This window comes from Orcinus orca, chromosome 16 (assembly GCF_937001465.1).
Source record: "Orcinus orca chromosome 16, mOrcOrc1.1, whole genome shotgun sequence".
Classification (NCBI taxonomy): domain Eukaryota; kingdom Metazoa; phylum Chordata; class Mammalia; order Artiodactyla; family Delphinidae; genus Orcinus; species Orcinus orca.
Window position 1 is genome coordinate 71,542,988 of NC_064574.1, and position 26,085 is coordinate 71,569,072.

Consider the following 26,085-nt stretch of genomic DNA (forward strand, 5'->3'; position numbering starts at 1 on the left):
GCAGTGGTTTTTAGTATATTCAGAGTTACGCAGACATCACCACAGTCAATTTTAGAACATTTTCACCGCCTGGCCAAAAAGCCCGATTCTCATTAACAGTCACTCCCCTTCCTCCCTCAACCACCGCCCCCAACAGCTTTCTATGGACTTGCCTATCCTGGGTGCTTCATATAAACGGAATCATACAGTATGAGGTTTGTTTTGACCGGCTTCTTTCACTTAGCATAATGTTTTCAAGGTTCATCCATGTGTAGCATGTGTCAGTACTTCATTCCTTTTTAGTGTAATAATATAGTCTGTTGTATGGATAATACCACACTTTACCCATTCATATAGTTTCTCCACATCCTCACCAACACTTGTTATTATGTCTCATTCTCATTATAGCCATCCTAGTGAGTGTGAAATGGTATCTCCTGTGGTTTTGATTTGCATTTCCTTGATGGCTAATGATATCAAGCATCTTTTCATGTGCTTGTTGGCCATTTGTATATCTTCTTTGGAGAACTGTCTGTTCAGATCATTTTTATATATGGTCTGAGGTAGGGCCCCAAATTCACTCTTTTACATGTGGACATCCAGTTGTCCTTGCACCATTTATCAAAAAAGACTATTCTTTCCCCATTAAGTTGTCTTGGCAACCTTGTGGAAAATCAGTTGACCATGGATATAAGGGTTTATTTATGGTCTCTTGATTCTGTTCCATTCATCTTTATGTCTACCCTTATGCCAGTACCACACCATCTTGATTACTGTAGCTTTATAGTACGTTTTGTAATTGGCAAAACTTTTTCAAGATTATTTTGGCTATTCTGGATCCCTTGAATTTTCATATTAATTTTAGGATGAGCTTGTTAATTTCTGCAAAGAAGCCACCTGGGACTTTGATAGGGCTTTCGTTGAAACTGTAGATCAATTTGGGGAGTAGTGCTATTTTAACAATGTTAAGTCTGCTGATCCATGAACATGGGATGTCTATTTATGTAGATCTTCTTAATTTTTTTAAACAATGTTTTGTAGTTTTCAGTATAAGAATTGTATACTTCTCTTATTAAACTTATTCCTAAGTATTTTATTCTTTTGGATGCTATTGTAAATTGAATTGTTTTCTTAGTTTCATTTTGGGGTTGTTCATTGCAACTGTATAGAAATGCAGTTGATTTTTGCCTGTTGATCTTCTGTCCTTTAACCGTCTTTATTAGTTCTAATCGTTGTTTAATGGGTTTCTCAGGATTTTGTATATACAAGGTCATGTCATCTGCAGATGAAGATAGTTTTACTTCTTTCTTTCCAATCTTGATTCTTTTATTTCATTTTATTGCCCTAGTTTGAACCTCTAGAGCAATGTTGACTTGTTGCTGATCTTAGGGGGGGAAAGCTTTCAGTCTTTCACCAATAAGTATGATGTTATCTGTGGGTTTTCGTAGATGCCCTTGATCAGGTTGAGGAAACTCCCCTCTATTCCTGGTTTGTATATTACTCTTTTAATAAACAAAAGCAGAGATTTTTAAGAAGATGTGCATATTTAAATACATAGAGTTCACAGTTCATTACCGGGGGGTGGGGGACATGCAGTGTGAATCTGATCTTTGTGGATATGGAGATGTACTAATTGAATGACCTTTATAAGAAGGTAGGGTATAAAGTAAAAATTTCAGCGTCCTAAAAAAAAGTTCTTTTTTTCCAGTCTACTTGTATCTTTAGGCGTATGTCCAGTTTTACCTAGTTACAGTAGCTTACTTTTTTTAAAAAAATTTTTATTGAAGTATAGTTGATTTACAATGTTGTGTTAATTACTGCTGTACAGCAAAGTGATTTGGTTACACATATATATACATTCTTTTTTTAAATATTCTTTTCCATTATGGTTTATCATAGGATACTGAATATAGTTCCCTGTGCTATACAGCAAGACCTTGTTGTTTATCCATCCTGTATATAAAAGCTTACATCTGCTAACACCAACCTCCCACTCCATCCCTCCCCCAACTCCCTCCCCCTTGGCAACCACCCTCTATGTCCATGAGTCTGTTTCTGTTTCATAGATAGGTTCCCTTGGCAACCACCAGTCTGTTCTCTATGTCCATGAGTCTGTTTCTGTTTCATAAATAGGTTCCCTTGGCAACCACCAGTCTGTTCTCTAGGTCCATGAGTCTGTTTCTGTTTCATAGATAGGTTCATTTGTGTCATATTTTAAATTCCACATATAAGTGATATCATATATTTATCTTTCTCTTTCTGACTTACTTCACTTAGTAGGATAATCTCCAGTTGCATTCATGTTGCTGCAAATGGTATTATTTCGTCCTTTTTTATGGCCGAGTGGTATTCCATTGTGTGTATGTACCACATCTTGTTTATCCATTCATCTGTCAGTGGACATTTAGGTTGTTTCCATGTGTTGGCTATACAATAGCTTACTTTTAAAATTACCTTTTATTGTCTCTTATTCTTTTTCTAATTACCTACTGTTGCATTTTATTTTCATCACAATACATTCATCTTACCTTAAGTCAGATATTTTTAGTAGTTAATTTCTCTTCCCTCTACAGTAAAAAAAAAAGTAACAATGCTTTATATCTTAGAAAGTGTCTTCATATAAAATCTTATTTGAATCCTCATTTTACACATTAAAAAAAAAGGGGAAACCGGAATGCTTGAATCATTTGTCAGGATAGTAGCAGCAGAGCTGGGGCTAGGACATACTGCCTTTGAAGATACTTAACAAGCACTCCTGACTTGGTTGAACATATCGAATAGGAGCATCATTGGATTAGGGAGGGAATCCAAGACAACTTGCCGCTGTATCAGTTTCCTAGGGCTGCCATGACAAACGACTATAAACTGGGTGACTTCAAAGAAATGTATTCTCACAGTTCTGAAGGCTAGAATTCCAAAATCAAGGGGTTGTATTCGTTCCAGAATCAAGGGCGGGTTCCTTCTTGGGTGCCCAGAAGGAGAGTATGTTCCGTGCCTCTCTCCCGGCTTCTGGTGGTTGCCAGCGATCCCTGATATTCCTTGGCTTGCAGGTGCATAACTGCACTCTCTCTCTGCGTCTGTCACATGGCTGTCTTCCCTCTGTGTGTGTCTGTCTCTCCACCTGGCATTCTCTGTATGTGTGTCTCTGTTTCTTCTCTTATGAGGGCACCAGTCATGTTGGATTAAGGCCCACCCGACTCCAGGGTGACTTCATCTTAACATATATCTTAATTACATCTGCAAAGACCCTGTTTCCAAGTAAGAGGTACCGGAGGTTAGAAGTTCAGCATATCTTTCAGGAGAATGGTTTAACCCACAACAGCCACTAACAAGGCTCTCTTCTGCTTCCCCTCCACCCCAGGCGCCCCCGTATACCACACCATGGCCCTCGTGTCTGCTGATTCCCGCATTGCAGAACTGCTCACAGAGCTCCATCAGCTGATCAAGCAAACCCAGGTAAAAATCCACAGCCCTCCACTCCTAGAGGGGAACGCGGGCTGTGATACTGAGCTGTGGGGGGGGCGGGGGTGGTTGTGTTCAAAGAGACTGGACATGCAGGAACCACGGTGATGTAATGAAGGTGGGAGGAGAAGGAGAATGTAGGGTATGACTTCCATTCCTGTTGGATTTTCTGTCATGTGCAGGATTTCATGATTCGTTTTGTTTAGTAACAGCTATATTGAGAGGTATAATTCACATACCATACAATTCACCCATTTAAGGTGTACAGTCCACTTTGAATCAATATTCAGAGTTGTGCAACCATCACCATGATCAATTTCAGAACATTTTCATCACCTGACAAAAATGCCCTGTACCCAATAGCAGTCATTTTCCTTCTGCCTCCACCTCAGGTAAACAGAGACACTCTTATCAGGCAAGATATTCCAAGCGTGTTTAGAGGTTATCTACTAAGAGCTGGTCAAGGGCCAGCCCTTTTTTGGAATGTGTAGTGTTTGAACACCCCGGCCTGCTGAATTGATCTTTAACTGCACCTGCCACCCCCCTGGCCCTTGGCCTAGGCTCTGTTACAGCAAAACAGTCATTTGAGCATTTACCTCTAGTATAGCATTTATATAACAGATACAGCAATAGTATCAGGATAAATATGCCTAACATTGGCAGGAATCCTTATAGGGTAGGGATAGACTTAAAGAAACAACTAATCTGTCCTATAGAGCCATTACATACACTGTCATATTTTTGTACTAATTTGATTACCTGTTTTCCTCCTTCATCTACCGCCATCTGTACCTTATGATAAATTTGTGTGAAACTGTTTAGCATAGAAATTAGCTGATGGTGAGTTAAATCCAGTTCTTCCTCAGGTCAGTCATTTTCCATCAGCATTACATTCTCAGAAGACTCTGACTCAGTCTCCCAATACATTTGGTCATCAATATCAGTATTATCCTATGACTGACTTACATAAGGTAGTTGAATCTTACCAACAGTGCCAGTGTGTTACACCATATTGAAGTATGGTCATGGTAAAATTCAGTTTCATTATGGAACAAATCAATAAGAATTACAGAGCTATTTGTTAGGCCTTTGCAACAGAACTGGCCCCGCCCATTTACCAGATTTTATTATGGACAGGCTTTATTACAGTTGGCCAGGATTCAGTTATTTCTGGGTTCGAAGTCAGCTGGGGATAAAGCCAGTCACTCTGTCTCAGCTCAGGCTCGTATTGAGACTGGTTTCCATTGCATACTGTTGTATAGCAGAGTCCACCTCCCTCCTATGGGGAGGACACAGGTGGTATTCAGAGTACAAGCCCTACATCTGCTAACTGGACTTCAGGATATGTCTTATTTTGATCTATTCTTGGGTCAAGGGTAGTCATGGTGCATTGATGTAAATTGCACATGCCCCTTGAGGGCTTCCGTAGGTTTAGAGGTCCACAAAATTCCCATAAGTGTGCCCCTTGGGGCTCAGCAGCTAGGATGGAGGGCCGCTGCTCATGGCTACTTATTAAAGTATTATCCATTTTAAAATAGTCAAGAAACGCTGGTGGGTCAAGGTGCAAGCCCTTTCCCAGCAACAGGTGGGTCCTAGAACTATCCACATTACCTGTTGGGTTGGCCTGAACCACTTCACTAAAGCCTCATCATCTTTCCAGACTGACTCCCATCCCTTGCCTTCCTCCTACGAGAGAACTCACTTCTGTTTGTTTATTCTAATCAACGGTCTTTTCCCTCTGATTGCTGCTTCTCATTGAAAATGAGTTCAGCTTGCCCCACAATGAACACAACAGTACCTATGTCCCCTAAAGCCTTTTTCTGTCTATGGGCCAATGTTGCTTACTCCACCATGCATTTTGTTGCCATTGTGTACTAATGGCCTGGGTACTGCAGTTAGGATACATATTTTGTACCCAAAAATGTTGGGTGCCCCATACTAGGGTTAGATGAGTGGTAGTCGCACCTAGATGTAATTTAGCCTAAGTATATCATATGGCCTCTTAGGCCTCTCAAAACCAGGGGATGGGGCTGTTCCCCAGGGGAATTTGGACCCACCACGTGCCTACTGCTCTAATCCTGTCAGAAACCCACTTTTTCCCTATTGTTTTTACTTGCTTTGCATTCACAAAGACAAGCGTGCTGTGTATTTGTGCAAGCATGCTGTGGCACGTTGTGTCCATTACAACCAGGGACCTTTCTAAGCATCCCATCATCCAGGCTTGTAGTGACACGATGATCAGTCTGCTGGGAGCCGCCATACAACCCAGTGGGAGCAGTTTCCAGAGATTCCTTTCCAAATGGTATCCTTTGTGGTGGAATGTGACCTGAAAAATCAGTCAGAAGATTCTGGCACACATATTGCTAAGTGAAAACCCAGTCTGAAAGGTTTTCTATACTGTATGATTCCAACTATATGACAATATGGAAAAGGCAAATCTATAGAGAGAATAAAAAGGTCGGTGATTGCGCAGGGCTCAGAGGGAGGGAGGGATGAATGGGGGAGCACAGGGGATTTTTAAGGGAGGTGAAGCTATTCTGTATGATACCAAAATGGTGGGTACGTTACATTTTGCATTTGTCAAAACCCATAGAATGTAAAACACAAAAAGTGAATCTTAATGTAATCTATGGACTTTAGTTAATAATCATTATCAATATTGGTTCAGTAATTGTAACAAATGTTCCACACTAATGCAAGATGTTAATAATAGGTGAAGCTGTGCAGGGGAAAGCAGGTGTATGGGAACTCTGTCTTCCACCTGCGTGATTTTTCTGTAAACCTAAAACTGCTCTAAAAATAGTTTAGTAATAAAATTTTGAAGATAAAGAAGAAAAAGATACTGGCACATTACTAGAACTCCAGTCAGTCATCAACAGTTTGTCTAGTTTATCATCATATTATATAACCAAAATGTCTCTCAGAGGGTTTTCAGGCTTCCATTTGACTTTGTTGGGGTCTAAAAGCGGAGGTGGTCTTGGCAGACACACGGCGTCACCTTCAGGGCATCTGGTATGACTGAGTTAAGAGTCAATGTTATTCTTTTGCTCTGAGCCTCTCTCAGGTATTAATGTAATACTGAATTTCCATCATTGCATAACCCATTTATTCATTCTTTTACCCTCAGCTACTCTTTCTCCTTCTCTGCATTTGTCATTGATTTTTACCCAGATTTTTCTACTCTGAAGGACGTTAGGCTCGGCCACCGTGCTGGTCCCGATTGCCAGCAACAACACACTAGTCTAGCAAGTGACTCACCTTCCTCCGACTCTTCCCCTATCCCCACCCCGGCCCCCGTCCATTTCCATTCATGTAAGGTAGGGTTACTTAGGTACAGAACTAGTGGGCTGTTTTCACCACTAGGCATTATAGCTGCGTTCACTGTTAACTCCATTTTGCCAGATGGGGTGAAAGTACCTACCCGCTCAGGCACTTAGAAATTCTGACATAAAGGTTAAAAGGTATAGTTACAGCTTCTTCCTTAGGAATCATCCCTGCTTCCGGCATCTTCATTTGCAGCCCTGGTCCCAGGACCACTGATGTGGGGAAGGATTGTATCAGCATCCTTACCTACCCCGCTTCCCCAGATGAATTGATCATAGATACACGTGTTAATTTCTAGACTTCGGTTCTGTTCCATTGACCTATATGGCAGCATCACACCATTTGACTACTGCAGCTTCGTAGGAAATTTTGAAATTGGGAAACGTGACTCCTCCTTTTTTGTTTGTTTGTTTGTTTTTAAGATTGTTTTGACTATTCTGGGTCACTTGAATTTCCATATGAACTTGAGGATCAGCTTGTCAGTTTCTGCAGGGAAGGCAGCTGGAATTTTGATGGGGATTGCATTGAATCTGTGGGTTAGTTTGTCTTTTTGATAAAGGAGAGTCATTAAATGTATAACTTGTAAGTTAACTTTAATGCCTTTTGTATTGCTTTTGCATTAGTCAGGGGGGAAAATGCTTTTAAACTTACGGGTTTGGAAGTTGGATTTACAAAATGAGGGTCATATTTATGGGGCCTCTGGCCTGGGCTGCAGGGTAGTTGCCACAGCAGGATAAAGGGCCTCCCCTCATGTCCTGTTGACCTCGTCCTTGCAGGAAGAGCGTTCGAGGAGCGAACACAACTTAGTGAACATCCAAAAGACCCACGAGCGGATGCAGACAGAGAACAAGAGTGAGTGGCTGGGCTCGGGAGAGAAAGGAGTGGGCCGAGACTGGGAACGTGGCGGTCATCATTTTCGAAAGGGACTTTTGCATGTATCTGCCTAATCCAAAATGAACTGCTTGCTCCCTGGCCCTGAGGGACAGTTTTCCCTTAGGCTGGGTGACCTAAGATGACCCAGGAGAGAGATGACAGACTGTCTAGCCACTAAGGAACCTTAAAATCCCCCAACTCTGAGGACTGGGAAGTCAGGAAATGACGCTGCGTCTCGGGAACCCCCTTACAGCGCGCAGGACCCCCCAGTTAGCCGGCATTTTCTAGAGCTTCCCTACTCGTATGCCCTGCACATGCCCTGAGGTCAGGCTCCCGGGCTGGTGCTTTCCAACTCTGAGGAGCTTGGAGAGTTGTTTTCTGTTTGCATGGGTCACACTCTGGCAGAGGTTAGAGAGTCCTCTCCTAGATGTTGTGATGGCATCTGTACCATATGAAAATGTGAACATGGAGGTATCAGCCTCGGGGGGCACTTCTGAGCCAGTAAAGCTCATACCTCAGCCCATGGCCCCTCGGTGCCTCCCAGAGTCTGATTCCGGCAGACTGGAAGCAGTGCCACATTGCTGCCAGCTGCCCCTCACCCATGCATCTTTCTCCCTTTGTTTATTCTGCAGTCTCTCCCTATTACCGGACAAAGCTGCGTGGCCTCTATACAACCGCCAAGGCCGATGCAGAGGCTGAGTGCAAGTGAGTACCGTCCCACTGCCCTGCCATCGCCTCCCCTCCACATCCAGGTGCTGGGCTGTAGGAGCCTGTGGACCATAGCCCCAGCCTGCCTCTCCTCCCACAGATAAGCAGATTCTGACTCCCCAGCTTCTCCTTTAGGGCCCACTTTCCCTAGAGCCCACTCTGGCTTCTTCCCTGGCCCTGCTGTTTTATAGATGGCAGAAAGGTGTGGATCAAATCCCAGTGATGCCTTTTTCTAGTCACTTGACCTTGGGCAGTCATTTCAGCTGAGACTCAGTTGCTCCGTCATTAAAATAGAGATAATAACTACCTGTAGAATTGTCAATGTAAAACGCGATAATGCACATAAAGTGCCTAATACCAGTGTTTTTCAAACTCTTTTGACCATAACCCATGGTTATGCCTGGTGTTGGGCAGTCTCCATAGAGAGACACAAGGATAGTGAGATCCTGCCTTCAAGAGCAATCCAGAAAGGAGAGATACCCTAAAAAAGTTACAGGACAGTGTAGCTGGTGGGCCAGCCGAGATGGTGTTCACTGTGCCTGGGGATCTGAGACCCTCTCAGGGAGGAGGAGAAACTTGAGCTGGGGATGGGTAGGCAGACAAGTCAGAGAGCCCAAGCGGAGGACAGTGTGCCAGGGCCATGGAGGAGCGCATTTGGGGAATGAGAACTAGTCCTTGCATGGCTGGGGGAGGGGAGGGCAGGATGTGGAAGACCTCCAATACCTGGACGTTATCTTGGAGGCCATAGCGAGCCAAAGGCGATGTAAGAGTAGGAGAGAAACCCCTGCCTGCCGCACGGAGAGCAGACTGGGTGAGATTCAAGGCTAGTTTGGAGACCAGGCAAAAGATAAGTGACGGAGTTGAGCTGAGACAATGGCAGTGGGGATAGAGAAACAAGGGTGGATTCTGAGATCAAACTGGAGGACAAGTTGGGAGAGAAGATTTCCAAGGTTTTTAGCTTGAACAAAGGGGTCTGATGGGGCTCCCTTTGCCAGGGTGGGAAGAGAACAAAAGGGTGGGGCCGACTGGCGGGGAGGGGACACGGCGAATTCTGGTTGGAGGTGTTGCTTGCTTGGCTTTCCAGCCCAGCCTTCCCCACCCCCATCTTCTCCCTGATTTGCAGATTCATCGGGTAACCATAGTTGGGCCCTTTCCCATTAGTGGGCCTGGAGTTTGGCTTGTATAAGTCAGAGTGACTCAACGTTCATTTGAAAGTAAAAGGCAGACTTTCCCTTCCCAGCTTAACTGCCGGCAGAGTGAGGCAGCTCCTTCTGCAACCAGCTGGTGTGAGCTCTTTTCTGGCATTGACTTAACCAGAGTTTAACACTTAAAGCTTGTTTCATAAGTGCAGGTCCCTTGCAGTTCTGCTGTCATTTCACTTTTTCAGACTCTCAGACCTTCATATGTTCATTCACTAAACAATGAATAAGGTGTCCTCACCTCCAGATACCACGCTGGGAACAGGAGAGTGGGTGAGACAGATAAGATGCCACCCCTACCCACAGGGAGCTCCGCGTCTGGGTGGGGAAAACATGGTACTGTGTGTGCCTGTGGCACTGACCCAGGTGCTGCAGCACCTATCAGCTCATCTTCTAAATATTTGCATTAAACCTCTTGGGAAGATGAAGAGGCGCCCAGAGCCTGCTTCATGAGCCCAAGCCTGTGATGCTTTGCTGTTCCTTCTGTCCAGTCCTGGCTGCTTTTCCTCCTCCTGCTTTTGCAGAAAACAGAAAGGAACCCCTGTGTCTTCATTTAACAATCATCTCTTTTAGCAGCAGGAGTCAAAGGGAAACAGATCAAAGATGTCACTTTCCGTGTTCCAGTGGAGACGGGTAGCCATTCTGGGTGGGAACAAGATATTTCCTAACATTGGTTCAGAAGGCGCTTCTCCAGGTGCGGCTCTGTGAGGGCACAGGAGCGAAGGCCCACAAGGAATTATTTTTCACCCCAATCAAATAATTACTGTGTATTGGTATGCAGCAGTATTGGATTACTTTAAAGAGCCCACACCATTTAGCCCCTTACGAATGGCTGGGGAGGGGGGCCGGGTTTGGTGGGGGGAGGGAGGTTAAGGCTCAGGGTTCTTGGCTGAGGACCCTTCAAAGGAAGCCCGGCCAGCAAGAGGCGCTTCCTCTGCTGTCCCAGGTGAAGTGGGGCTCTTGGGATGGCACCATCCCTGAGGGTTGCTGACGGGCTGGCAGGCTGCCTCCCAGAAGGTAGGGACCCACGCTTCGCTGGGTGGTCATCCTGGTTGACCTGAAGCCTCTATGGTTCCGAGATGGAGAAGTTTCAGCTCCAGAAAACTGCTCTTTAAATAGGAAATGATCTTAAAACATTGTTTCCTCAGATCTCTGCAGTGGCGCTTCAGTAACTTTAGGAAACGGAGTATTACATTCCTCTCCTTAGAGATTCACAATGCAAATTAAAGCACTGAAGCGTTAAAGTACTGAAGTACTAAAGTGCTGCAGTATTAAAGTATTGAAGGCTCTGCCAAGTTCTGCAACAGCAATTTCTTTAACTCAGTATTTCACAAACTTACTTGACAGTGGAATACATTTACACACTGGTTCTCAAGTCCGGCTGCGCCCAGAGGTTCTGCTTTAACTGGGGTGGAGTTCATGCATTGGTGTTAACTTTCTACATAATTTCAGACTTACAGAAATGTATTTTTACCACATTTGCTTTATCACTCTCTAGATCTATGTATTTACAATCTTTTTTTTCTGAATCATTTATGTTGCAGACATGATGCATGATGCCTCTTGACCTCTAAATACATCAGTCAGCGTTTCCTAAAAACCAGGACATTCTTAAACAACCACAGTACATTTCTCAAAATCAGGAAATTACAGATATAAAACTATTAACTGATCTACACATCTTATTCAGAGCTCATCACTGTCCACTGATGACCTTTATAGCAAAAGAACAGAAGATTTTTATAGTGCAGATCCGCACTGTGTTTAGTTTTCATGTCTCTCTGGTCTCTTCCAATCTGGAACGGTTCCCAGGCTGTCTTTGCTTTTCCTGACCTTGACATTTTGAAGATTACAGGCCAGTGTAGAATGGCCCTCAGTTGGGTTTGTCTGATGTTCCCTCACGATTAGATTCAGGTGTTACGCTTTTGGAAGTAATAGCATGGAAGTGATGTCGTCCTCCGTCATCATATTACAAGGCCAAAAGACTCCCACTGGTTAAGGTGGGCTCTTCCAGGTTTCTCCTGTGTCAAGTTATTGCTGTTTTCCATTGTGTGATTAATAAGTATCTTATGAGAGATACTTGGAGACTGTGTACATATCCCGTTTTGGCATCTGTTGATGATTCTTACTTAAAGCAATTGGGATTCTTTTTTAAAAAGCTCCCCAGGGCGTTCTGATGTCCAGCTAGGGTTGAGAACCACTCCATTAATATCTCACAGAATACAGCTTAGGACATACTACGTAAAAGGATGTCCTCCAAACGGGCCCAGCAGCAATGATCAGACTTTGCAAGTTCCCTTTGGCCTGCTGGCTTTTACTCCTCCTCTGCTTTCCTGGAAGCTTAATTGCCCCGTGTACCAGTGCTCACGCACAAGTCCGAGGTGGCTCTGGCAGAGTCATCCTGGCGTCCGATACCAGCCACGCTGAGCTTCAGTGCTCCAAGCCTGTCAGCGTGGTGTTCATCCCTCCCTGCTTTGGTTTGCGCAGTTCCCTCTGCCAAAGCTGCCCCTTGCCCGATCTTCTGGCCTTTCTTTTGCCTGATGAGTCCACAAGAGTCACACCCTCTGAGACACCTCCTGTGACACTATTGTGCTGTGTTCTCATGGGTCTGAACCAAGGCCTTCAGAAACACGTGGGCATTTACTAAAGGTTTGCGAGAGGAATGTGCTGGAGAATAAATGACCTGAAGTGGCTTCTCTGCTGCTTATCGCTGTTGAGATATTCTTTGGGGGAGGTTCCCAAAGGTCTAGGATAAAGAAGCCTTCTTCCCGCAAGGATCTGTGTGCACTTCTGCCAGGTTACTTGGGTCCCAGCCACCCTGGAACCCCCGTAATCGAACTCCAGAGGTTTCCTGGGGCTGCAGTCTTTCAGGGATGAGTTCCCTCCACCCCCAGCCCTGCTCTGAGCCGAGACAACTCCCCACAGTCCTCTGGAGTGTCTCTTTTACAGGTGCCACTAGGGCAGACCCCAAGTTTTAACTTCTGTCCTCCGAATCGCAAGAGGTTGTTAGAGCCTGCTGGCACCCAGCAGCACTTCTTCAGGATTTGTCGGATGCACTGCGGCCAAGGCAGCTCTCTGCTTTGCTTACCTCTACAGGACCTTCTTAGGTTTTTTGGCCTGCCACTTCCTCTTGCCTCATCAGTTCTTTTATGCTTTTAAGATTAAAAAACATGTGCTTAGGGTTTATAGTTTCCAGCATCAGGGCTGGTCTGAGCTAGCCAGCCTGCCGTAATGAGAAAAGGAAGTCTGCGCTTTGTGCTTCATCCAGACCTCTTCTTTCCCTTCTCCCTGCCCTCAGCATCCTCCGGAAAGCCCTAGATAAGATTGCGGAAATCAAGTCTCTGTTGGAAGAGAGGCGGATTGGTGAGTTAGAGACGACCAGGCCGGCATTCCTGGACCAGGCGGAGTGAGGGTTCCTGAGAGCAGCAGTCAGGTCTCCCTGTAGGGGAGCCTGTGACCTCAGTCTGGTGGGATTGTTCCGGGGGCTTCTGACAGAGAAGCGCCTGGGCAGCCTGGGGTGGGGAAGGGAAAGGGGATCATCCCCAGAGCTCCCTGCAGACCATGCTGATTCCCCTGCTCCCTCTACTGCCTGGGTCAGTCACCTCCCTCCTTCCTACTGCCACCCACTCCCATTTCTTGCTGTGGGGAGAACCAGAGCTGCACCCTGGGTGTCTTGAAGCCAGCCTTCCACATGGAGTTTACCTACACGAGGCACTGGCTTCCAGAGCCCTCAGGCTGCTGTGGCTTTCCCACCTCTCTTGCCCCAGTGAACCCCCCGTGTGCAACTCCTCACCCACCAAAAATGCTGTCACACTGCCAGCTGGGTTTGTATGAAGTGGCTGCGTGTGTTGAACCATGCCTGAGGAGGTCAGGGGTCTGTCCACATTTGAGAGTTTGTTTTTTAAACTTTTTGTTGAATTACAACATATATTCATAGAAAAGTACACGTAAGTGGACATACAGCTCACCGAAACTTTCACTAACTGAACATAACGGATGTAACCAGCACCCAGATCAAGAAATAGAACGTGACCAGCACCCCCGAATCCCAGCTTTTGCCCTTTCTAATTCCCTCTCCCTAGGGTACCCACCCTCCTGGTGTCTCACCATCTGGGCGGTCTGACTGTGGGCATCTGGTGGAAGGGGCGGGATGGCACCTGGGCCCTTGGTGCTAACTTGGGCGGTGGGGCTGCAGGCTGAGCTCTGACAGCCCGATGCAGGCAGGCTAGGGTGGGCCTGGGGGCGGGAACCCTGTCCCTGGTGTCTCAGAGGCTCACTTCTTTCCTACAGCGGCCAAGATCGCGGGCCTGTACAATGACTCGGAGCCCCCTCGGAAGACCATGCGCAGGGGGGTGCTGATGACCCTGCTGCAGCAGTCAGCCATGACCCTGCCCCTGTGGATCGGGAAGCCTGGTGACAAGTGAGGGCGGGCCCGGGGCTGGGGGCGCTGGCAGGGAAGGGACTGGAGGTGACATTTTATTCCACCCTCAGGCCCCCGCCCCTCTGTGGGGCCATTCCAGCTTCTGGGGACTACGTGGCCAAACCTGGAGACAAGGTGGCTGCCCGGGTGAAGGCTGTGGATGGGGATGAGCAGTGGATCCTGGCCGAGGTGGTCAGTTACAGCCATGCCACCAACAAGTGAGTGGACGCCCAGCCCTGTGGGCTCTTCCCCCGTCACCACACCCACTTGGGCTGCGACTCTCACCCGTCTGCAAGATGGGAGAAAAGCAGCTTCCCCTGGGTGCCGGTGGGGATGGTGTGTGAAGTGGGCTCCTGGGCTACTTCCCTTCCTGCCCTCCTCCCCCGCTTCCTCGGGGCTCCCTGACTTGGACTACGCACCTCCCTGAATCCACCGCTTTCCTTTTGTTTACCCACAGGTATGAGGTAGATGACATTGATGAAGAAGGCAAAGAGTGAGTGTGCTCATGGGGGGGCTGTGGAAGCCTGGGGGCAGCTAAGCTGCTGGGATGGGGCCCCCACCTGGCCATGAGTTGACCTTAGCTCCCCCTCGCCCCCACCAGGAGACACACCCTGAGCCGCCGGCGGATCATCCCACTGCCGCAGTGGAAGGCCAACCCGGAGACAGACCCCGAAGCCTTATTCCAGAAGGAGCAGCTCGTGCTGGCCCTATATCCCCAGACCACCTGCTTCTACCGTGCCCTGATCCACACGCCCCCGCAACGGGTAAGCCAGCCTTCACGGGAGAGACACTGGCCCCGCTACAAGGACCAGCTGGGTCATGGAACATCTTCGCACTTTCCGTCCCCTTTTCCTCATCTTACAGCCTCTCTGAGCTAGGAGGGTCCTGCAAGTTGGCCTTTGTCTTCTGCTTAGTCTGCCCTACAGCCCTGCCCTCTAGGGCAGCACCAGCCAGCCCTCCTCTCTCCAAGCTTCAGAGCCTCAGCAAGCCCTGAGCAGAATGGACCCGAAGCATACTCTAGTCTAACCTCGCTTTTGCACTGAGATGGGAAGTTCAAGGCCCAGGGTCTGTTTGGACCCTTGACTCCTGCACCACTGCCCTTTCCTTGGCTGAGCTGCTTTCTCTCGAGCTCCTGACATCGCTGACGCCCTGGTCACCCATCACCTGATGGGAGTTTAAAGGCTGTTCTCCCCTCTTCCTCCAGGATACCTGCCTGCTGCCCTCTAGGCTGTCTTTTTTTTTTTCTTTTTTTTGCTGCGTTGAGTCTTCGTTGCTGCGTGCAGGCTTTCTCTAGTTGCAGCGAGCGGGGGCTACTCTTCGTTGCAGTGCGTGGGCTTCTCATTGCGGTGGCTTCTCTTGTTGCAGAGCATGGGCTCTAGGCACACGGGCTTCAGTAGCTGTGGCGCACAGGCTTGCTTGCTCCGAGGCATGTGGGATCTTCCGGAACCAGGGATCGAACCCGTGTCCCCTGCACCGGCAGGCGGATTCCTAATCGCTCTGCCACCAGGGAAGTCCCCCTCTAGGCTGTCCTTGATCCCTTTAACACGGGCTCCCTGGTACCAGACCCTCCAGTTATGGCCCATCCACGTAGGTGGCAAGTCTCCCTTCTCCCTGCTCTTCATCCCTTACCCTTGGCCCTTTGTTGTTGAGGAAAGAGCTCTGTAGTAACAGGGACTAGGTTCAAACATCTAGACTTCCTGAGTGACTACGAGGACAGGAGAGGCTGGGGGCCCACGAGCCAGAGGTTCCTGTCTATCTAGGTTTGGGGGGGCCTCGCCTGGAGGTCTCTGACCAGTCACTCCCGTCTGCCCCCTACTGCAGCCCCAGGATGACTATTCGGTCCTGTTTGAAGACACCTCCTACGCAGATGGTTACTCGCCTCCCCTCAATGTGGCCCAGCGGTACGTGGTGGCTTGTAAGGAGCCCAAGAAAAAGTGAAGCGGCCTCGGGGACTCGCAACCTCCTGACACCCTCGAAGGGGATGCACACAAGATTCTGTGATCGAATAAATATTCCTCCTCCCTTGTCCATGTCTCCTGGGTTTTACTTTTCCAGACCCTTCCTTCCCGCCCAACTAGGGCGAGCTGGAGGCCACCAGGGAAGATGGCCTCACTTGGTCCCAGTAGGCATGTACCCTTTTGGCTCAGGTTCGTCCTTTGCTTCCAGCAGAGGCTGTGTTAACACACATCAGATTTTATTGTCAAGGCCTGTCTCACGCTCACCCTGATGAGCACCACTCAGCTCCCAGCGGAAGTGGAGGTGGCAGCCTGCCATCTTCACAGCATAGTCGGCTTCAAAGCGCTCATTCTGGGCCACAGTGAAGGTGGATTTCCAGTCCCCAGTGATGCCTGGGAGAGACGAAAGGAGAGAGGTCCTCGTCACAGAGGAGGCCCTGACTGGCTGAACGGCGGCTCTAGCTGCTGCTCCCCCACTCTCTCCCCAGATGCCCGTGCCCGCTCCCTGGGGCAGCTCTCACCTTTCCTCATGAAGGCAGAGATGCTGTGGTCCATGACTTTGGTGGGTATGGTGCTGTAGTTGGTCATGGGGTTCTTCTTCATCTCCTTGAAAGACGTGTGCTGGACGATGTGATCCATGGTCTCCTCTGGCAGAGAGCGCCCCACGAACTCCAGGATCTTCTGAATCTCCCTTTTGGGGTTCTGGAGCAGCAGAGGGGCTCCTCAGTGGAGGTTTGCATTGCTTGCTGAGCAAACAGAAGGGAGGTCCCTTTCTAACCCTGTGGGGATCTGGCCACTTCTGCTTAGAGACCTCAGACCGTGTTCCTTGACTCTGGTCCTCTTTCCCTAGGGCAGGTTTGACTGCCTTCTGCCCTGTGGTCCTTTATTACAGATGTCTGGTTCCTGCTGGATGAGAGGAGGGACAGTCCTCTTTCATAACCGTGGCCCCAGGAGAAGCAACAGCAGTAACCTAGCTGATGGATGAGTGCACGTGTTGCTGACTCGAGTGCTAGGAGATAAGAGCTATACAGGGCACTGCTGCAAGGGGGCACTGCTGCTCCGTCCTGCGGAGGGGATCCAGGAGGACTGGGCTGTGGGCTGTCATAGGGGAGGGGGGCTGAGAGGGCCTTGGCAGGTCACTGTGAGGTTCCTGCCTCTCTGCGTGTGACATGGAGGGACGCAGAAGCAGGCGGTCTCACCTGCTTTATGTCCTCATAGAAGAGGTAGAGAACAGGGTGGGTGTGACTCAGCTCCCACCACTCCTGCACGTGCTGGTACCAGGACCCGTAGGACACTGGAGAAAACGGCAGGGGGCATGGACACAGAGGTTGGCATAAGTTGTAGCTGGTGCCCCTCAGCTCCACCCCACCCCTTTCCTTCCTCCAGAGTCAGCCCCACCTTCCCCAGCCATGAACTTCTCCAGGAAGCTGTCCCAGGTGCCAGGGTCAGGGTGCACCTTGGCCATGCGGTAGAAGTGGTAATAGGAGACGGCCACATCCTTTGCATTGCGGGCAACGTAGACCACCTGCAGGGGCAGATGACCCCACCCCCACCCCAGCACCATCACCACACAGCACACTGGGCACTAGGTGTCCCACCCTTCACAGCATCCTTGCCAGGGAGGTTCTCTCGGTTTGGCTGAGGGAGAAACGGGTCTAGAGGCTGACTCACTTGCAGTCCCATGGTGTGGGCGAGACTGAGCTGGGGCTTGAACCCTGCTCTGATGCCGAACTCTGGGCTGCTCCCTGAAACCATATTTTATACTAATCTAATCCCCTCAATGCCACTCTGCCTGAATTTGGAACAAGGCGTGCTGGATTCCCACCAGCCTCTCTTCCACGGGCCTGTGAGCCCGGCTCTGCACAGAGGAGTCTCCTTTTCACCAGATTATCTGACCCCACTAGAGCCATCAGGCAGATGCCCCCCGCCTCCCTTAAGATGAGACCAGGCTGGAGGAGGTGAGGAGACCTCCCCAGAAGGTAGGGCCAAAGCTGGGATGGCCCCAGCAGCCTCCTTCCCTGGCTTCCTCTGCCATTCACCTTGACCTTCTGATCCAGCAGCGTCGGTGGAAGCAGAGCCAGGGGCAAGTGTGTCTTGATCAGCCGTGGGGCTGGTGTATCTTCCAGAAGCTCAGCACCTAAGCCGTAGGTAGGGAAAAGCCGGCTGAGCTGGAGCCCGAGTCCTACCTCCCAGCACCCCGCCACATACCTGTGGTAAGGCCAGGGACCCTGAACTCAAGGAAGGGCACCCGGACGAAGATGGGGGCTCTTTGACACTTCTCCAGGTCGCCACCTTGGTAGATCAGGTCCAGGATCTCGCTTACCCAGGTGGTGCCTGGAGAGAGAGGGAAATGGGAGATGAGCAGGGCTGAGCACGCCCCTCCCGGCCCAAGGTGGGGACTGCAGCCCAGGAGAGGCGTTGGTGCCCTCATCACCTACCGGATTTGGGGTAGGTGCTGATGAGCAGGTCACTGGGCCAGGCCTGGAAGCTCTGCAGCGGCCCCAGTCCCTCTGCAAAGTACCTGATGAGAGGGATCCCCTTCATGTGCTCCAGTGGCGGGCGCGAGGTGTCCTGGACCAGCTCCATGCTGCCACGTCAGGGTCCAGAGTGTAGCTTCCTGCCCTTAACAATATCACAGTGGGGCCAGCTGTTGAATTCTTGCTTTGAGATAAGGAAACTGAGGCTGAGGGAGCCGCTTGCCCATGCTCACAGAGCTACTGAGTGGTGGGGCTGGGATTCCAAGCCAGATCCAGTGCTCACGCAGTGGGTCACACCCAGGCTCATTTTTATTTGCCTGCAGAGCTTTTAAAATCCCAAACCAATTAAAACACTCTCTGGGGATGGGACCCAGATAGCAGTTTTTTGGAAGCTCTCCAGGGGATTCCATTGTGCACTTGAGAAAACCCACTCTAAGTCCTGCCTGTCTGAACTTCCTGCCAGCCCCCAGCTTGCTTTCTCTTCCTGCTTTGCCTCCGGGCCTAATCCTGGTGGGCTCCTCCCTGACGTCCCCTCCTTCAGCTCCCCTCCTGGCCCCTCACATATGTTGGAAAACTCCAAAAAGGCCAGTTGGGCCTGAGACCCCGCTTGCCCAGCTACCCTCCCCAGCTTGGAGAAAAACACAGCCAATTGAGCAACTGTTTGGGGAGCCGGAATCTGGTATGTGAATGGGCAAAACTCATGACTCACTGGAGGAGGGGGAGGGGAAGGAGGAGGAGGGGGATTATTCAGGCCAGGCTGTAGATTGAGATGGGCAATCCATGGGGAAAGGGCAGGGTGTGAGAAGCTAGACCAGAAAGCTCAAGCGACAGGATGAGAGCCAGCAGCGCAAGCTGAGGGAGATCCAGCCCAGCCGGCCCACCACCTCGCTCTCACCCGACTTCTCTGGATCGTGGCCTCCTGACGTCTGCGTGCTGCGGCTTAGAACGCAGAACGGCTGTGGTGTGGTGAGGGCAGAACTGCTCTCTGAGCTGAAGGTCTTGTAGGTCCAAAGTGGGAGGGGTATGGAGCCGGCACTGGGACTTGGCTGTTGTCCAGGAAGGAAAGGGTGAAGTTCGGGGTGGGAGAGCCCCTCTGTGCTACTCTGCTCAGTGCCCAGCTGGAATCAAGCTTAGACCGGCCTGAAAACCTAAGATGTGGGTTTAGTGTGTAGAAAACAGAAGACTGAAACTAGACACAAGGGTGCAATCGTTTTCTTTTTTGTTTTTTGGTATTTCGAGCTGTAATCCTGGCTCCTGACCTGCCCTCTGAACTCCACCCCTGAAAAGGGGGCCAAAAGACAGCTTTACCTAATGGACCCAGTCTAGAAAGGGCAGAGGAGTGGAGGGGAAATGTGGGACACTCACCCTCCTGCTGGTTCCCGGCCAGTCTTGAAGAGGCCAAGGGTTCAGGTGGAAGGCAGCTCAGAGGCCCCCAGCAGCCCAAACATTGTTCCAGACACTTCTGGCTCTGACCACGAGGCCAGTCCAGAGGGATGTGCGTAGGCCGGGTCTTGGGGTTTGCGGCAGAGCCGAGCAGGGCAGGCTCTTTTTGAGGCAGCAAAGGATAGGAAAGAGCCAGAATGCTTAAGTCGAATAACCCTGGGAGTGAGCCCCAGCTCCATGGCTCCCGTGGGAAGGCGGCTCCCGTGGGACAGCACGGAGCCTCACTCATGGTTGGTAACACAACAGCCCCCAGAAGGTGCTTTTTTTTCTGTGGGTTTGAACAAGGCTCTGCAGACAGAGATGAGAAGGAGTTGGGGCTTAGAGAGCCACAGGACCCCGTGGGGGAACAGCATCCCCCCTCTCCTCCTCGGCCTTTGTCCTTACTGTTTGGATTAAAGTCTGGAGTCAAGCTGAGCACCGGAGGTGGGGGGGCTCTGTGTGCAGGGTGTGAGTCTCCCAAGCCCTCAAAGGACTATGTGACTTCAGAGGCTGGTCCGTGCTGGGGCCAGTGGCCGTTCCCCACTCTGTCCTCCTCAGGCCCCAGGGACTGGCAGGGCCTCTGCCTCCTACCCCACTCTCCCACCCCCCAGCAAACACCAGAAGATACCTTAACTCAGACTTTTTATTGTACTCAAGTAAAAACTGCCCAGAGCCACAGGGGGTGGCACAGAAAAGGAGTGGGCAGAGCTTGGGGATGCTGAGGATCAGATCTCCAGCATGTCGGTCCAGTGTTCCTGTGGAGACAAGAGGGTTGGTGAAAGGCAGCCCAGGAGACGGGGTGGGGTAGTGAGGCTGGGGCCCAAGCCACCTCTCACCTCTTCTAATTCCGAGTCCTCCTCTTCCTCCTCGGTGCCCATCCGGCACAGCCAGATCAGGTCTCCCCACAGCAGTGAGTTCTTGCAGCTACCAGGGGTGCGGTTGGTAGGAGAGAGAGTCAGGGTCCCAAGCCTCCTCCAGGCCAGGACCTGGGTGCTAAGATGAGGACTACCCCAGGCCTGGACTTGGACAACGGGGCACCGTCTTCCCAGAGCTAAACCAGGCTGGAGTAGGGGTGCTGGACTCACCCAGGGCATTGGCCCTCTAGGGGCAGAAGCTGCCCTGGCTCCTCCTGCAGGAACTCCTCTGCCAGGCAGATCACATGGGCCCTCAGGGAGCAGCCAGGGTGGGGGCAACACAGGGGATCTTCTTCATCCTGTCAGAGGTGGCAGGCAGGTAAGAGAGAAAATGGGGAGTAATGATGTAGCTAGCAATGGTGAAGAATTTCTATGGACTAGACACTGTTCCAAGACTTTACATAAAACCACCTTATGAGACATGCGCTCTTGATACTATTATTTGTATTTTATAGATGAGGAAACTGAGGCACGGAGACGTTAAAATACTGGCCCACAGGGACTAAGCTGGCCAGTTTTCTCTGAGTGTTAGCAGCGATTACATAACACCATGGCAGGGCAGCCAGACCTAGAGTTCCTTAAAGGCTGAGCAATCTCAGGCAGGTCACTTAAGCTCTGAATGGCAAGAGCTCAACTTACATTTACTGAGGGCTCAGTAGAAGCCAGACTCATCATCTCAATTAATTTATTAAATATTTATTGGCAATCTGCTCTGCACTAGACCCTGTTCTACAGTAGTGAAAAGGAACTAAATGCCCCAGCAGAGTTTAGAATGGGCGGGGGGGGGGCAGAAACTAATAACAAGGTAAATAAAATACACAGTATGTCAGACGATAATAAGTGTTAAAGGAAGCCAGGGAAGTGTACAAGAAAGAGTGGCAATTTCAGATGGAAAACCAAGGAAAACCTCACGGAGGAAAAGTGGCATTTTATCAAGACGTAAGGTCTAGGGAAGAACCTTTCAGTCAAAGAGAAAGGGCAAAAGCCCTGAAAGGAGAATACTGGCGTCGAGGAATGGCCGCAAGCACTATGATCCCCGTTTTCGAGATGGGGGCAGACTGGCCAAAGGGTGTCAGTGGGCTGCCCAGTCCCTCAAGAAACAGCTTGATCTTGAGTCCTCTGAATCCTAGACCGCCCTGACCCGGAGACCAGGTGGAGAGTCTTACCTGGAGCACACGCGCGCACAGGGTGCAGCGGGTCTCGGCGTCATGCTCCAGCTCGGACTCGGTGTCAGCCGCGCGGCGCCTCGGGGCTGAGGCCCGGGGCGGCGGAGGCCCAAAGGCCAGCGGCACGTGAGGCGGCGGCGGCGGGCAGAGATCCTGGCGGAAGTCGGCGCGCAGCCAGCGCAAGGTGAGTGGGAGTCGCGCCCAGGGCGGCGCGCGCAGCATGTGCGCCAGCACGCGCAGGTGAAAGGCGAAGGTTGCCTCACCGCGCAGGCGCGGACCCACGTGCGCCAAGCGGCGCGAGGCTTGCGGATGCTGCCAGGCCCACTCGAACTGCAGGCGGGGAGTACTGAGCTTCAGGGCCGTCCGGGGAAGGCCCTAAGCCCTAGCCCCCGTCCTCCCGGCACCCCCGTCTCTTTTCTTACCCGAAGGGCGGCCACTGCGGAGGGGAAGCCGTGTACGATGAGCACCATCTCCCTGGGGAAGAGAATGAGGGGCGCGGCCTGTGAGCCCCTCGCCCCTCCCCGTGTCAAACCGAATCCCCTCGCCATGGTGCGCCTCCGGTCCTACCCGAGAGGGGAGTCACACCCGGCTTCAAGCCTAGCCCACGAGGCTCTGACCCCTTCATGGAGGTATGTCCCCTCGCACCTGCTAACCTTAGGTCCCGCCTCCAGTCACAGGTATTTAACAGCCCTCCTCAGTTCCTCTCCCTTCCAGGCTTTCTCTATTCCAACCCAGCCTTGTTCACCAAGCCCCGTGTCGGTGGACCAAACCTAGATCATCAATCCCCTTCCCACCCAACCCCCTCCTCTGAGACCCACAGCCCAGACTCACAGGGCTCCGCCTCCCCACTACCCCTTCTCCCCCGCGATAGTCCCCCCCTCGTCACTAGGACCCCGCCCGCAGCCCTGTTTTTCAGCCCCCACGCCGGCCGCGCCCCTCTCAACGGGCCTCCCTTCCGCCGGCTCCGGCCTTCTCCTAGAAGCCTTTCTGACAGTGACCCACCGCCTCTTACCAGGGCCCGCGTCCACTGGTCCGCCAGGCCCCGCCTTTTCTGCGGCCCCCGTTGTGCTGCTGCACCCGACGAGCAGGGTTGACCGTGAACCCTACGTAGACGCGGCCCCGGTGCCGAGGGTTCAGGCAGTAGAGCAGGTAGACGCCGAAGAAGCGCCCGGGCCTCGCCGCGCCCCCTGTGGGGCCCATCGGAACTTGGGGGTTGATTGCTCTGGCCTGTGACCCCGGGGAGAGCTGGGTTGCCAGGGACGCAAGATGCTTGTCTCGGAAAAAGAGGTACCCTAGAGGCCACAGCAATGCAGGCTCGTGCACCCTCTACTAGCTGGAGCTAGGGTGTCCAAACCGGGGCGCAGAACCCGGGCTGCTGTGCAGGCGGCGGGTACCAATTAGCGTCCGCCGGGGCCTTATGCAGACTCTGATTGGCTGACTGATGGTAGGTGCAGAAACCGGAGACTGTTGGAAAACTGGGCTTGCAAGAGGGCGGAAGTGCTGTGTTTACTGACGCCTTAGTAAGGGCGGAAGTAGAGACCTCAACGGAAGTGGCCCTAGTAAGGGCGGAAGCAGTGTGGCAGGGGTGCGAGCAGGGGTACTGTCCCTGCTGGGCCGTCGACCCCGTTGGGCTGCCACAATGGAACTCAGCGCCGAGTACCTCCGGGAGAAGCTGCAGCGGGACCTGGAGGCGGAGCACGTGGTGAGTTGAGCGGCGTGGACACTCGCCCAGCGAGGGGAACAGGGCTCCTGAGGGGCGGGCTTGGCACCATCCACCCCATTCTGCCCCATAGGAAGTGGAGGACACGACTCCCAACCGTTGCGCGTCTAGTTTCCGAGTTCTCGTGGTGTCGGCCAAGTTCGAGGGGAAGCCGCTGCTTCAGAGACACCGGTGAGACCCCAGGAAAACCTCATTCAGCGCGGCCCCAGCTCCAGGACCACATCCCCGGCCGCTCCCCGAAACCTAACTCAGCCCCACCAATGCGGCCCAGCACCGCAGACCACGACCCCAGCGATCCCGCCTTCATGGTCTCTGCTTCAAATATTGAGACTTCAGCCCTCTACCTCTCTTGTTGCCAGGTTTCAGGGACTACAACCTGGGGGACACCTCCAGTCTCCCGGCTCACCCTAGCTTCGGGGTCTGCGACCCAGGCCCCAGCCTGCCGTTTTCTAACCCCATCTCTCTCTCAGGCTTGTGAACACTTGCCTAGCAGAAGAGCTCCTGCACATCCATGCTTTTGAGCAGAAAACTCTGACTCCAGAGCAGTGGACCCGTGAGCAGCAGAAATAAGGGACCCGGACCTGCACATCTATTAAATTATGAGTCAGGCCCAGCTTCTGTGTCAGTGTGTGTTGTGTGTAGGAGGGTGGGAGGTGTGCAGAGGCCGGGTCTAGGGCCTGGCTTCTCCCTGCCCTCCACTCTCCATTGTTTTACTTTGGGCAAGTTTCTCTCCACAAAGAGGCCTTCGTGTCCCCACTTATAAAGTGAAAGTTCAGTTCTTAAAGTCCCTTCCAGGGTGGGCCTCACAGGTCTTCTTTGTAATCCTTGGTGGACCCCCTAGGGGTACGGCCACTACCCACCCGACCCACCCATTCATTGACCATTGCTGGGGTTCCTGCTCTGTCCTCCTTCAAGATGCATAGATGAGAAGTGCTCACGGTTTCAGGGCCTTGGGCAATTTAACAAACCTCTCCCTCTCCCTAATATCATCCCAATGTCAGAGGCATTATAGAAGATTCCACACTTACCCTGTTGGTTCCCCAAGCCCTTCACAGCCTCAGGGACTTGGTACCCCAGCAGGGGCTTCCCAACACCTGGAATGGCAGTGTTTTCTGGCCCCTGGAGAAAGTCCAGTGACCCTTTGGCCCTGGGCTTGATGTGGCCACAGCTGACCCTGGAGAGCTGGTGAGGTTTTTCAGGAATGGAGGGGTGGGATGGGCATAGGGTTACAGCAGGAAAGTAAGGCCGACCAGAGCCACAAAATTGGGGCATGTGATGCCCTAGAGTCGACACAGGTGCCAGAGTTGATTAGGCTTTGCATAGGTGAGGGCCCTGAGACCCAGGAGGAATAGGAAGTGTGCTAATTGGGGCCAGAGCTCTTTGGGGGTGAGAAATTGCAGATTTCAACCATCCCACCCACCCTGTTCTCCTGTTTTCAAGGCCGGTTTCTTGGCCCCTAAATTACCACCCCCCCCACCCCCATCTCCCTCTCTTGTTTCTCTCAGAGGAAGCTGGAAATCATGGTGAGTAGGGGCTAACCCTTCTGAGTTCCAAGGATCCTTCCCTGAACTTTTTTCCGTTTCCCTGGGCCAGGAGAACTAGTGACTACCCACAAGTCTGCTTCACTAGGAGGGCCGATCATCCCTTTGTGTGGGAGACTGAGGCCCAGGCTCCAGATGGTCTCCTTCTCTCTGTACCACACCCCTGACTGGATCCACCCCCTGGGTTCACAGAGCTGTGGTGGAATCCCTCCCCATTTTATAGATGAGCAACTGAGGCGTGGAGAGAAGTGACTTGCCCAGGGTCACATGGTTTGCATAGAGACTGAGACCCAAATGGGCAGACAGGGACATTTGTACAGCATGCCAAAGGGGAATGGGGGTTCAAAAGGGACGTTTAGTCCTTGCTGTGGTCCCTATGTGGATGAACAAAGCCCTGCTGTGGCCAGGACACCCATCCCCAACAGTCCTGTGTCCCAGCTCAGGGGGGATCACCTGCTAAGTTGGCCATCGGAAACCTATTTCCAAGTCCCCCCTTGATAGGGCTTGACAGATTGAGGTCAGACCCAGGTGGAAGCCACAGACAGGGTTCAAGAGGCAGCCACGTGGTGCAGGGAAGGCTCTGAACTAGAAGGGGAGACTTGCATCTTGACTCGGGATCTGTCCCTCAGCAAGCCCAGCTCCTGCTCTCAGCCTCAGTTTCCTCGCTTGTAAACTAGGGTCAGGGCCTATTGCTTTGATTCTAAGCTTTCTTCTTACAAAAGGACCCCTTATTTTGATCCCTTGGGCTTACAGTTTGAAAGATGTCATGTAAGTGCTGGTTGCTTCATCTTCCCCACAAGCAGGCAGCAGTGTCAGGACAGCTGCGTGCAAGCTGGTGTTGCGGTTGACTAGCAAAGGCAGATTTGGGGTAAACAGAATGACCGAGGCTCCAGGCTAGATCCCTGAGCAGCTTCGACCTACCAGC

At 51.3% G+C, this 26,085-nt stretch overlaps 4 protein-coding genes across 11 annotated transcripts in view; 2 read left to right on the plus strand and 2 right to left on the minus strand.

The window, feature by feature from the left end:
- SGF29 (SAGA complex associated factor 29) overlaps positions 1 to 15,991 on the plus strand; it is a 34,365-nt gene extending 18,374 nt beyond the window's left edge. For 6 of the 7 annotated variants that reach the window (XM_049699385.1, XM_049699388.1, XM_049699386.1 and 3 more), the window contains 9 exons: positions 3,341 to 3,435; positions 7,542 to 7,617; positions 8,271 to 8,343; positions 12,844 to 12,908; positions 13,836 to 13,965; positions 14,037 to 14,183; positions 14,423 to 14,458; positions 14,567 to 14,729; positions 15,787 to 15,991. In XM_049699385.1, coding sequence (XP_049555342.1) covers positions 3,361 to 3,435; positions 7,542 to 7,617; positions 8,271 to 8,343; positions 12,844 to 12,908; positions 13,836 to 13,965; positions 14,037 to 14,183; positions 14,423 to 14,458; positions 14,567 to 14,729; positions 15,787 to 15,903 — 882 coding nt within the window. In that variant the 5' untranslated portion in view covers positions 3,341 to 3,360 and the 3' untranslated portion in view covers positions 15,904 to 15,991. Of the gene's footprint in view, positions 1 to 3,340; positions 3,436 to 5,471; positions 5,899 to 7,541; positions 7,618 to 8,270; positions 8,344 to 12,843; positions 12,909 to 13,835; positions 13,966 to 14,036; positions 14,184 to 14,422; positions 14,459 to 14,566; positions 14,730 to 15,786 lie in introns of those variants that run through there. The other variant, XM_033426125.2, reaches the window with a different exon arrangement.
- A 146-nt stretch (positions 15,992 to 16,137) lies between these two features.
- Positions 16,138 to 20,304, minus strand: LOC101271349 (sulfotransferase 1A1). Of its 2 annotated transcripts, none has more exons than XM_033426119.2 (9): positions 19,763 to 20,304; positions 19,293 to 19,443; positions 18,359 to 18,542; positions 18,129 to 18,254; positions 17,960 to 18,057; positions 17,319 to 17,445; positions 17,120 to 17,214; positions 16,442 to 16,622; positions 16,138 to 16,313 (listed from the first exon to the last, which is right to left on the minus strand). In XM_033426119.2, exons 3-9 carry the CDS (start codon positions 18,504 to 18,506, stop codon positions 16,153 to 16,155), a joined length of 936 nt encoding a protein of 311 aa, XP_033282010.1. In that variant the 5' UTR covers positions 18,507 to 18,542; positions 19,293 to 19,443; positions 19,763 to 20,304; the 3' UTR covers positions 16,138 to 16,152. The 2 variants fall into 2 exon arrangements, with proteins under 2 accessions (XP_033282010.1, XP_033282011.1); XM_033426120.2 differs by having other exon boundaries at positions 19,293 to 19,545.
- A 140-nt stretch (positions 20,305 to 20,444) lies between these two features.
- Positions 20,445 to 23,259, minus strand: SLX1A (SLX1 homolog A, structure-specific endonuclease subunit). Its single transcript, XM_012532731.3, has 6 exons — positions 22,912 to 23,259; positions 22,322 to 22,373; positions 21,900 to 22,229; positions 20,905 to 21,032; positions 20,656 to 20,743; positions 20,445 to 20,574 (listed from the first exon to the last, which is right to left on the minus strand). Exons 1-6 carry the CDS (start codon positions 23,097 to 23,099, stop codon positions 20,545 to 20,547), a joined length of 816 nt encoding a protein of 271 aa, XP_012388185.1. The 5' UTR covers positions 23,100 to 23,259; the 3' UTR covers positions 20,445 to 20,544.
- Positions 23,260 to 23,400: 141 nt separating this feature from the next.
- On the plus strand, positions 23,401 to 24,232 carry BOLA2B (bolA family member 2B). The gene is made up of 3 exons (XM_033426128.2): positions 23,401 to 23,601; positions 23,693 to 23,790; positions 24,090 to 24,232. Exons 1-3 carry the CDS (start codon positions 23,539 to 23,541, stop codon positions 24,187 to 24,189), a joined length of 261 nt encoding a protein of 86 aa, XP_033282019.1. The 5' UTR covers positions 23,401 to 23,538; the 3' UTR covers positions 24,190 to 24,232.
- Positions 24,233 to 26,085: the final 1,853 nt, after the last annotated feature.